Source organism: Eubalaena glacialis, chromosome 9, assembly GCF_028564815.1.
Source record: "Eubalaena glacialis isolate mEubGla1 chromosome 9, mEubGla1.1.hap2.+ XY, whole genome shotgun sequence".
In the NCBI taxonomy this organism is placed as follows: Eukaryota; Metazoa; Chordata; class Mammalia; order Artiodactyla; family Balaenidae; genus Eubalaena; species Eubalaena glacialis.
Genome location: NC_083724.1, coordinates 124536285 through 124548714, shown reverse-complemented (window position 1 = coordinate 124548714; position 12430 = coordinate 124536285). Strand labels below are relative to the sequence as shown.

The 12430-nt window shown below is 43.2% G+C and overlaps 1 protein-coding gene across 4 annotated transcripts in view; it reads right to left on the bottom strand.

The window, feature by feature from the left end:
- The window catches only part of SPOCK3 (SPARC (osteonectin), cwcv and kazal like domains proteoglycan 3), a 441020-nt gene extending 428811 nt beyond the window's left edge, over positions 1–12209 (bottom strand). For all 4 annotated transcript variants that reach the window (XM_061199509.1, XM_061199508.1, XM_061199510.1 and 1 more), the window contains exon 1: positions 12039–12209. In XM_061199509.1, the coding sequence (XP_061055492.1) occupies positions 12039–12209 (171 nt within the window). The remainder of the gene's footprint in view (positions 1–12038) is intronic.
- Positions 12210–12430: the final 221 nt, after the last annotated feature.

Here is a 12430-nt window from a genome sequence, read left to right as displayed (position 1 = left end):
TGTACCAGGTGGAATGCAGGCACAGTGGTGCAGAGTGGTTCCCAAAGATGCTATAGGTGTCCTCAGAAGCCCAGTCACAGCCACGTAAGGACACATTAGTGTTCCTTTTCACAGCACTCCTGCCCACCGAAGATATATTCAGAACTGCACTGTGATATCGAAAAAATTCATTACTAAGTAAAAATGCTGGTACTATGCATGGTCACATGTACTATGCCTGTCTGGATAAACACTGTTCTACTGGAAGTCTTCTATTGTAGCTTCAAGATGAAATGGTCAAGCTATAGTAATATCACTGTAACTCTGTGTAAGAGACACTCCCTCCATAATCGTAATAAAAATGCCAAGTCTTTATCAATTTATTGCTCTAGCAGACAAGAACCAAAAAGATGGTAATTATGACCATTTAAAAGGACCCAACATAACATTTCAAATGAAAAAAAAAAACTGATTTGAGTTGCTTGTAATTACTCATTGAAAGTGGTCAACTGTTAATAAATAAGAAACAGACAAATTAATAAACATGATCTTTAGAGCTAGTAATCTCACTAATCTTATGCAGGTTAATTAAGCTCGTTGAAACTAACCCTTCCCCATTTGTAAAACATATATCAATAATGTCTACTTTTTAGGTTGGTAAAAAAATAATAATAAAAATGGGCAAAGGACTTGAATAGACATTTCTCCAGAGGTGACATACAAATGGCCAATGGGTACACGAAAAGATGCTCAACATCACTTATCATGGGGGAAATGCAAATCAAAACTACAGTGAGGGGCTTCCCTGGTGGCGCACTGGTTGAGAATCTGCCTGCCAATGCAGGGGACACGGGTTCGAGCCCTGGTCTGGGAAGATCCCACATGCCGCGGAGCAGCTGGGCCCGTGAGCCACAATTGCTGAGCCTGCGCGTCTGGACCCTGTGCTCCGCAACTAGAGAGGCCGCGATAGTGAGAGGCCCGCGCACCGCGATGAAGAGTGGCCCCCGCTTGCCACAACTAGAGAAAGCCCTCGCACAGAAACAAAGACCCAACACAGCCATAAATAAATAAATAAAAAAAAAAAAAAAAAAAAAAAACGACAGTGAGATACCACCTCATACCTGCTGGGATGGCTATCATCAAAAACCAGAAACAAGTGTTGGTAAGGATGTGGAGAAACTGGAACCCTTGTGCACTGTTGGTGGGAAAGTAAATTGGTACAGTCACTATGGAGAACAATATGGAGGTTCCTAAAAAATTTTTAAATAGAACTACCATATGAGCCAGCAATCCCAATTCTGAGTATATATCCAAAGAATTGAAAATACTGTCTTAGTGGGAATGATACTGTTAATTCAGTAAAATAAAGTTCAACATTAAAGATAAAATTACTTAAAAAAAAAAAAAAAGAATTGAAAGCAGGATCCTGCAGACATATTTGCACACCTATGTTCATGGCGGTCTTTTTCTACAGCCAAGAGGTGAAAGCGATCCAAGTGTCCATCCATGGATGAATGGATAAACAAATGTGTGTGTTGTATACACACAGTGGAATATCATTCAGCTTTAAAAAGGAAGGAAATCCTGCCATTTGCAACAACATGGATAAACTTTGAGGGCATTATGCTCAGTAAAACAGCCAATCACAAAAAGACAAATCCCGTATGATTCTACTTACATGAGACGCCTAAAGTCGTCAAATGAATATAAGCAGAAAGTAGACGGGTGATGGCCAAAGGCTGCGGGAGGGGAACAGGAGTTGTTTACCAGGTGCAGTTTCAGTTTTGCAACATGAAAAAGCTCTAGAGATGGTGGTACAACAACGTGGGTACACTTAACGCTACTATACAATACACTGAAAAATGGAAAATATGGTAAATGCTATATTATGTGTTTTTTACTACAATTAAAAATATTTTTAAAAGATTCTACTAAATATAATAATATACTTAATATGTCTGGCACCTAACAGACACCCAAAAATAGTAATTATAGGCCAAGAAGCATCACACCGCAGTGCGAGATCCAAAATGTCAGGACTGGGGAAGCCCTGACTGGTCCTTGTGAGCCCTGTGACCCAGGAGGAAAAAAGGTCGAGGTCAAGGCAAACAGCTCACTGGAAATAATAAAAATCCCTTCCGTGGGCACAGGGAGTATTTCCAAGAAACACTGAGATGGTTGAAACAGACCCAGTAGTGACCTGTATCTTCCTCCCTGTACCCGCCTGGTCTCCTTCCTCTCAGCATCCCTCCCGCCCCTGTGATAAGCTGACATCCCGGCTGCCCTTGGAGAAGGGAGGGGAGCCATGTCCCTCACTCCTGGCCTGTGGGACAGTCCCACCTGGCCACCTGCAGTCCAGCACAAGCTGTGTGTCCTCCACTCTCTCAAGTCCCTCCTGCTGGACAGAAAATGGCCATTGATGGAGACCCGAGAGGATGACTGAATCCCAGGCCTGGACCACCCGCTTCCTGAGGGCCGGTTACACGGTGGGGAGGTGAAATCCTATCTGCACCCAGGCACTCGGATTCAGTCCCCTTAGGCAGGAACCCAACACATCGCTACCTGAAACACCAGCAATTGTAAGTGAGGCAGAAGTGACGGAAATGAATACATCTGGACGCGCCGCGAACTGCCTGGACTCAGACGCACATCCGTGAATTTAAGTGCAGGAGTCAAATAAGAGAGGGGCGACACTGGGTTTGATATTACCTAGCGGGTAGCAAAAAACCTCTAAAGGCTTTAGAGCAACAGTGTTCTGTGGTCGAAGAGAAACTGCAGAAGAAGTAGAGGGATTGGCAGAGGGGATGCAGGGATGTACAGGATCACAGTCCACGGTCAAGTGGACACGGTCCCAGTGGCCCAGCACGCCCACCTGGGCACACTGTGGACCGATGGGTGAAGGCAGTTTAGGATTTGACACCTGACATTTTATAACAATTAAATATTCATTCAAATTACAAAACTGGGTGGGGGGGGTGGCCAGGAAGGGAAATGGTCCCTAGAAAGCAAACAGATCTGAAAGGCTTTCCTTGCGACCGGGCAGGCGGCAGGTGAATCTCACATAGGGCTCCTTCATGGTCAGTGTTATCTAATCCTCACTCCCAGCTGGTCCCTGTGCGGGTGCCCGTGAACTGCAGGGGTGTGGGGTGGAGAGAGCACAGTCTACTGGGGTACAGAGTTCACAGCCCAACAGGGCAGGGAAATCTGTAAGCTAACAGAAGTAGAAAGAGCTGAAAAGATTAAAGGATGTTCATAGACGGGAAGACGCATGTAAATACTCCAGGAGCGTATGGGACTTGGATAGTGAGAAGATTCACAGATCGCTTTCAAAAATAAATACAGAAAATAAAATAAAAGAATTCTGGCCCAGATCATGAAAACTAAAGTTGTATAAGAACAGAAAATGTTACTCTGAGTCAGAGGCCTGAGATGTAAAAGCAGTCTTACATGGAAACAACCTAAATGTCCATCGGCAGATAAATGGATAAAGAAGATGTGGTGCATATATACAATGGACTATTACTGAGCCATAAAAAAGAATGAAATAATGCCATTTGCAGCAACATGGATGGACCTGGAGATTATCATACTAAGTGAAGTAATTCAGAGAAAGACAAATATCATATGATATCACTTATGTGTGGAATCCAAAATATGACACAAATGAACTTATCTACGAAGCAGAAACAGACTCACAGACATAGAGAACAGACTTATGGTTGCCAACGGGGAGGGGGTGGGGAAGGGGCGGAGTGGGAGTTTGGGATTAGCAGATGTAAGCTATTACATCTATTCAATAGGATGGATAAACAACAAGGTTATACTGTAGAGCACAGAGAACTATATCCAATATCCTGTGATAAACCATAATATAAAAGAATATAAAAAAAGAATATATATGTATGTATAACTGAATTACTTTGCTGTACAGCAGAAATTAACATTGTAAATCAACTACACTTCAATAGAAAAATAAAATAAAAGCAGTCTTATTGTAAGAGCAGGAGAATAAATGCTTTATAGCAGTGCTTGCTGTTCCTTTTGTATATCTAGCTAAAAGTTTATAAAAGTATATCTAGCATATAACCCCCAACAAGCTGACTTCCCGTAAGAACCAGGAAAGCACACAGGGACCACACACGTAACAGCAAACGAGATCACGTTCTCAATTCATGAGATGCGGAGAACTTAACCAGAAAAAAAAAACACTGATCCATGTCTTAACATTTTAGGGGGACTGTCTGCTTTCTAATTAACATATAAAAATAATATGTATCATACAATATACCAACACCTTGGTTTTCTAATTATTTAATCTGTTACCTATTTGAAGAAGCACACACACAGGTAAACCATGTATACAACACGTATACATTTATGCACAGACCTATATGTTCATACGTATACACATACAGAACATGTATTCACACACACATACAGAGTAACTTATTTCTCAATCCTCTTAGTTACACTTTCCTAATAATTCACTATAAGTTATGAGAGCTGAAGAGTTAAAGTGTTACCCACGCCCCTAACTTCTATCTGTCAGAACGAAGCCAGGGCAAATCGACTAAATTTTGTACTCAGTTCAGGCCTCCTGATGGGGTCTGACAATGCGGTGTCAGCTCCACCCAGGCGCCCCTCTGCAGAAACGTCTGACCTGCCTTCCTCACATGATGCTGACTTTACTAAACCAACCCTACATCCTGACACCCTGGTGAGTATGGGGGGGGTGGGGGGATAGTGATAAGAAACAGGGATGTGGAGACTGTATAAAACCAGTGCTTAACCAGGGCCAGGGCTTAACCAGGGCCATGGCTTAACCAGGGAGATGGCTTAACCAGGGCGATGGCTTAACCAGGGCCAGGGCTTAACCAGGACCATGGCTTAACCAGGGCCAGGGCTTAACCAGGGCGATGGCTTAACCAGGGCCATGGCTTAACTAGGGCCATTGCTTACCCAGGGCCATGGCTTACCCAGGGCCATAGCTTACCCAGGACCCTGATGACCAGGAGATGTCAGGATGCTGCATGGGGATGACCCCTTGCTGCTGAGGCCACTCACTGGCCCATGGCCTTTAAAGCCTGTTGCTTCCTTTAGGAGGTCAACCGCCTGTCTCTCTAGTAAACCCCCTGATTTCAACAATATGAACAACAGTCCAAGATAAAAAAACACCTCATGCTATAGTCTTCACCAGCTCTGATCTGCAAATACGGACACTGTCTACAAAGGCTGCTACGGATTTGGATTTTTAAACACACTGTGGCCCACTGTCATCAAAAGGTTAAAAGACAGAGAGAAAAACAATCGTGAAAATGCAAGGAATTAACTGTGAAGAATTCCCAAGAAGACCCCATGTTCTCAACTGTGATAAAACATAATAGTGTCACATTTTAAAATGTGGTTTCATAGTGAGAAGCACTAAAAATATACTTTTAAAAAAATCAGAATTGGATATCCACTATTGAGAAAGTATTCCTGAACAGAGAGAATAATGGTCTAATGTGTTAAATTTCCCCAAATTGTTATTGATTGTTTAATTTTATTTTTGGTGCATATTGTTGAAAAGCAAAGTAATACAAGTCTTGCCTACTATTAAAGTACCACAAAACGGGTCATTTCACAAGACATATGAATATGAAATCATCACACCATACACCTTAAATATATACAATTGTATTTGTCAATTATATCTCCGTAAAAAAGGAGCCTCAGTTTTGAGGGGACGCCGGGTAGTCAGGACACACAGCCAGGGCCCTTTGTAAACCTAAGAAACGCACTGAGAGGGGTCTTTTAAAGATTTCCATTGTCTGAACTGTAATGCCTTTTATTTTTATTTTTTTTAACATCTTTATTGGAGTAAAATTGCTTTACATTGTGGTGTCAGTTTCTGCTGTATAACAAAGTGAATCAGCTATACGTATACATATATCCCCATATCCCCTCCCTCTTGCGTCTCCCTCCCACCCTCCCTATCCCACCCCTCTAGGTGGTCACAAAGCACCGAGCTGATCTCCCTGTGCTATGTGGCTGCTTCCCACTAGCTATCTATTTTACATTTGGTAGTATATATATGTCCATGCCACTCTCTCACTTCGTCCCAGCTTACCCTTCCCCCTCCCGGTGTCCTCAAGTCCATTCTCTATGTCTGTGTCTTTATTCCTGTCCTGCCCCTAGGTTCGTCAGAACCATTTTATTTTTTTTTTTAGATTCCATATATATGTGTTAGCATACAAGGTGAAGTAAGTCAGAAAGAGAAAAACAAACACCGTATGTAATGCCTTTTAAATCAAGAGTCCCTTCCTTGTAGTAGGCACAGAAACCATCCTATTTACTTTCTAACAGCTGTGTCCCAGTTAACAGATGCCGGGGTTGGGGGGTGCTTTATTCCTCAGCAGCCACTAAGGACACGGAAACATCCCTCCCCATCAGCCTTCTCTCTAAAATAATCTGTACGCTCGAACCCCAACTCAAGTGAAAAGGGAAAGAAAAAGAAAAAGGAAGTTCATAGGAGTTTGGGATTAGCAGATGTAAACTATTATAGAGAATACATAAACAACACGGTCCTCCTGTAGAGCACAGGGAACCACTGATATACTCAATATTCTGTGATAAACAATGAAAAAGAATAAGACCATATATATATACACACACACACACACACACGTATAACTGAATCAATTTGCTGCACACCAGAAATCAGCACAACATTGTAAATCAGGTATACTTCAATAAAATTAAAAAAAAAAGAAGTCCATAAGTGTTTACTTACTATTCAGTATATCCAAATCAGGCATTTTTAAAAGACCAACTTATAATTTGAGTGCCTCTGAGACACTTCGACCTATATTTTATATTTTCACAACATTTCACACATCCCTTAATTTACGTTAAGGTGGCATTTTTACAGTTAAACTGTAAAACTTTACTACCTACTGCTTCCGATACATCTAAAGAGTATTAAAAATTACTCAAGGAACAAATGTAACTGAAGTTGATTTCAGGTTTTGCAACACAAATGGTAACCACTTCTTAAAACAGTGTTTGTTTTTTGAGGTGATGGAGTTGTGGTTATGATTTTTTTTTGACTCTACGTTTTTATTTTTTTTAATTTTATTTTTGGCTCTGTTGGGTCTTCATTGCTGCGCGCGGGCTTCCTCTAGTTGTGGCTCGCGGGCTCTAGAGTGCAGGCTCAGTAGTTGTGGCACAAGGGCTTAGTTGCTCCGCGGCAGGTAGGATCTTCCCGGACCAGGGCTCGAACCTGTGTCCGCTACATTGGCAGGCGGATTCTTAACCACTGTGCCACCAGGAAAACCCCTTAAGACTCTACTTCTGTAGAGCAGTTTTAGGTTCACAGAAAAACTGAGAGGAAGCTACACAGATTTCTCATATACGCACTGCCCACACGTGCATGAATTTCCCTTGTCACCCTCCCCACCAGATGGGACATTTGTTACAATGTTACAATTGATCCCACTACAGGACACATCACAGTCACCCAAAGTCCATGGTTTACCTTAGGGCTCACCCTTGGGCTTGGACAAACGTACAGTGACTTGTATCTACCATCTTACTATCATACAGACTATTTTCACTGCCCAAAAAATCCTCTGTGGTGCATGTATCTTTTCAAATTATAGTTTCCTCTGGATATATGCCCAGGAGTGGGATCGCTGGATTATATGGTAACGCTACTTGTAGTTTTTTAAGGAACCCCCATACTGTACATATCTGAAGAAAATGAAAACACTAATTCCAAAAGATACACACACCCAAATGTTCACAGCAGCATTACTTACAATAGCCAAGACATGGAAGCAACCTAAATGTCAATGGACAGAGGACTGGATAAAGAAGATGTGGTACATATATACAAATGGAATACTACTCAGCCATAAAAAAAGAATGAAATAATGCCATTTGCAGCAACATGGATGGACCTAGAGATTATCATACTGAGTGAACTAAGTCAGACAGAGAAAGACAAGTATCATATGATATCCCTTATATGTGGAATCTAAAAAAATGATACAAATGAACTTATTTACAAAACAGAAACAGACTCACTCACAGACATAGAAAACAAACTTATGGTTACCAAAGGGGAAAGGTTGGTGGAAGGGATAAATTAGGAGTTTGGGATTAAAATATACATACCACTATATATAAAATAGATAATCAACAAGGACCTACTGTAGAGCACAGTGAACTATACTCAGTATCCTGTGTGTGTGTGTATATATATATATATATATACACACACATACATACATATATCTTGTATATATATATATATATATATATATTTAACTGAATCACTTTATTGTAGACCTGAAACACAACATTGTAAATCAACTATATTTCTGAAAAAATTTTTTAAAAAGTATCTTTGATTAAAAAAAAAGATTTCTCTGTGATCCACCTATTCATCCCTACCTCTTCCCCCCTACCCACCACTCCCAGGTATTTCTATTGAAAAAGAAATGTAACCTAGAAGCATTTGAATTTCAATTTAAGGACAGAATTCTGATTTGATTATATGAGTTATTTAAAATTAGCATGACCAACACTGCCACTTTTGCTAGATTTTTATTGTACTGCTGCCAACATACAGTATCCCTTCCATCATTCCTAATTAGTATATGTCCTCCAGTGAAATCAATAATATAAAAGGTTGATGGTGGTATTATATCATTCACTGCCGATTTATTGTTTTCCAAATTCCATACTCATTTATTACATGATAAAGAGTATAGTTTAATTGACTTATAAATCATAAATGTTTGAAATATACAATATATAAACCATGTGATTCATGGTTTCCTTATAATGATACTGATATCCAATTCTCCTAATAGACTGGTGTATATATTCATGTTTGCAAAAACGGGGTGAGGGGGTCTCTACCCTGTACCTGGTGAAGGTCGTAGTATTCCCACAATTCCCCCACTGAGGAGTCTTGGGTTCTGGATTTTATCACCACTCAACAGAACTAAAAAAGCAGAAAATGCCATGCAACCAGTGTATCTACTTAACATACCCTGAGGTTGAGAGTTTTCTGTCTGCTTTATTTCAACATCTCATCATTTTACCCTGAATAGGCTGGCTCAATCTACCACACTTATTTTTAAATGTGCTGACCTCTTTCTATCTTCAAGTTAAACTTTTATTTTTCCTAAAACATGGAGACTAGAATCTCTACAGGAATTTTATACCAATAACCAAATACAATATATCCTTTTGATTTTCAAAAGCGTAAAAGTTCTCTGTGTCTATACATCATTTTGTACACTTTAAAAGGGCAACAAAACTTTATTCAAAGAGCGCTACTAGTACAGGGTATAGAGTGGTCAAAATTACTTGAAGCTTCTCCTATGTTAATACTTACTCACTGTAAGCTGGCCTGTGGTTTTCTTATTTCTCTGTGATTTACCCTAAGGAAACTGGGAAGATGACTCATCCTTCACCACTGAGTCATCAATGACCCTGCTTCTTCTGTTCACCTGCTCCCACAGAATATTTCCTACCCATGGTCCTTATTTCTAAAGCTTTATTATATAAAACAATTTATATTATATAAAACCTACTTAAAGACTACATTTATTTTAAAAATCATTCAATTAAAATAGAATGATTAATTGTATTTTCAAATATTATTCAAAATAGTTTTCAAATATTATTCGAAAGAAGATATATTTCCAACTTTCATTAAGGAGTTACTTCTAAAATAATGGTAACTGTGTAAAATAGCCACAAGAAGGTAAGAATTCATTTCAGCATCAATTATGCTAAGAAATCTCAAAGCTTTTTTCTAAATGAAAGTAATTATATTTTAATGGGAGAAAAGCACTAAACAGAAGTACTTCAGTCAAACTGTTTCCAAAAGAGGTTCAGATTTCCTTGTTCCTTTGCCTTTATACAAACTGAGTATGCAACGCCATTATTTAAGATATCAGAGCTGAGGCAGGACATTTAAAGGTAGATCCGCGCAGTACAGATTTGTTTCAAGCAATGCCTCCTAACCATGTGTTCCCAGTTTAAAATGAACCAACCAATAAACAACATTATGAAAAAGATAAAAAGAAATTATCAAGCTAACAATTCCCCCAAACGTAAAGAAAATATGTAAATTGCCAGTGGGGTGGGTGGTCTAAATAAGGATATAGTGTGCATTCTGCATTGAGACATCACACTGTCAGCACACCTTTTATCATGTTAACAATAAGCTACAGGTGGTTCAAGGGGGAACAATCACTTATCTCCTGCCTGCCCTCCAGAAGCCATCCACAAAATTTAACTGTCCTGCTAAAACGGTAAGCCTAAAACCTTGCAGAAGTTTTTCAAATAAATCCTTATTACATTTGCATGTATATTTGCATGTACTTCAAACAGATGTTTGCTAAAAAAAAAAAAAAAACTCAGTAAATCCTTTACTTAAATTTAACATATAATTTTGATGGATTTTGCCCCTGAGATCACATAAGAATAACTGCAAACACGGTAGCAATACAATAGTCTACTTGGTCTCCGTAGAAGCTGGCTGCAGGAATCCTGGAATATTTAATCCTTCCAGGCCACTCAGCTTTCTCAGTCGTTTAAATCAAGCACATTTACAAACTGTCCGAGTACAGACTGGTTTGCTCTTAATAATTCAATAAAGTAATTTGAATAAAGTCAGAGAATACCAAGATATTCAAGATTTAAAACATGTTTTAGAGAAGGAAGCATAAAATCCATTTTTTAAAGATTTTTAAAGTAGCCATTCAGCAACGAAATGTCATAATAGGAAGCATTATTCAAATAGTTACAAATGTTCAACCCAAATGAAGGCAGGATGAACAGAAATTTTCCCCTAGGTTTAGAAATATCTCATTCGCCTGCTGGCCTTTTGGATCGTATTCGACATCCGCATCAACTTGAATAAAACAGGAGTGTAAGGGGCTCGCCGGTGAAAGAAATTTTACTCAGCAGTAAAATGTCGCTTAGGCTTCACTCACAGGCATGTAAGACAGAGCCCTGTTAAATGCGACCATCACCGTTTTCCACCACCTATACGCAGGCCTATTATCAATGAGATGCTACGTCGAATTTTAAAGTAAAAATGAGCGTTTCTGGCGGAATCCGGCTGCCAGAATCGGCTCCACGTTGGGCTCGGCTTGTCAGCCACTTCTTGTGAGGGGCGTTGCGAACGGCTGGGGGTGAAGGGCCCAGGATGAAACTACCCCGAGCTTCCACTCACTTTCCCAATTTACCAAATCAGGACCGGAGTGTGAGCCCGAGGGAGCAAATCCGCCTCTGCGCACGAGGCACTGCGGGCGGGTCCAGAGAGTCCTCAGGTGTGCGCAGCGCGGCTGGCGTCTGCCAACCCGACCACAGAGGCTTAAGGGGGCCGGGGGGAGGGGCAGCCCCACCGGGACCACCGCGCCGACCCCGCGGCTCTGCTGCGTCCGCGTGCGGTGGACACCACTGACCAGCAGGTGCACAGCGACCCGCGGTCGGGTCTCAGGTACAGGCTGCGTCTCGATAGCCCTCATCGTCCCTGAGGAAGCTCCCAGGTAGGATGCGGGACGTGAGGGGGGGAGGGGGGGCGTCCACAGCTTAACCCTGTCACTGCCGCCCCGGCCGCCCACCCTCGCCACGCAGTCTGCAACATCGTGATGGAGTGCAGGTCCTCGCCGGGTGTGGAGGCTGACGCTCACCGGGGTCCCAGACACCCTCCGTCCCCTGGAGCGGGCGGGCGCCGACGAGCCCACACCTTCCCGCTCCCGCCCCCCAGGCCCCCGGGTGCGCCGCCAGCCGCGGGATCGAGCCCACCTCAGCGCAACGCCTCGCCAGCCCCCTGGCCGTGCTCGCCAGCGCCAGGCCCCGTGCAAAGTTGGGCAGGTGGCACTTTGCGAACCTTTGGGGCGGGGAGAGGACCGTGGGGCACCCGGACCCCGGGTAGACGACCCCCCAGCACGGCGCGGCCTCCAAGGCGCCCACTTCCCCCCCCCGCGCCCCAACCCGACCCCCACCCCGCCCCGGGCAGCGCGCTCGAGCGCGGGAAGGCGCCGACTTACGTCTCGGAATCGGTTCCACTGTCCGGCCTCCCGGTCGTACTGGGACACCGTGCTGAGCCATTGTTTGTCGTCCAGAAAATTGCCGCCGTCCGGCCGGCCCGCGACCGCCGCCAGAGCCTGCGCGCACCAGGCGGCCGCGCACACGCACAGCACGGCCGGCGCCCGGAGCATCTGTGGACGGAGAAAGCGGGGCCGAATCACACGAGGGCCCGAACCGCGCGTCTCGGCCGGGAGCGGGGAGGGGGTGGCGGGAGGAGGTCCGGCGCCAACCCCGTGGGCCGCCCGGCCCCGCCGGACGCACTGGACACGCTCCCGGAGCCGCTCCCGGTTCCCGTGGCCGCCGCCGGCCCCGCGCGCCCGTGCCCACCCGCGGCCGCCGCTCGTCTCTGCGC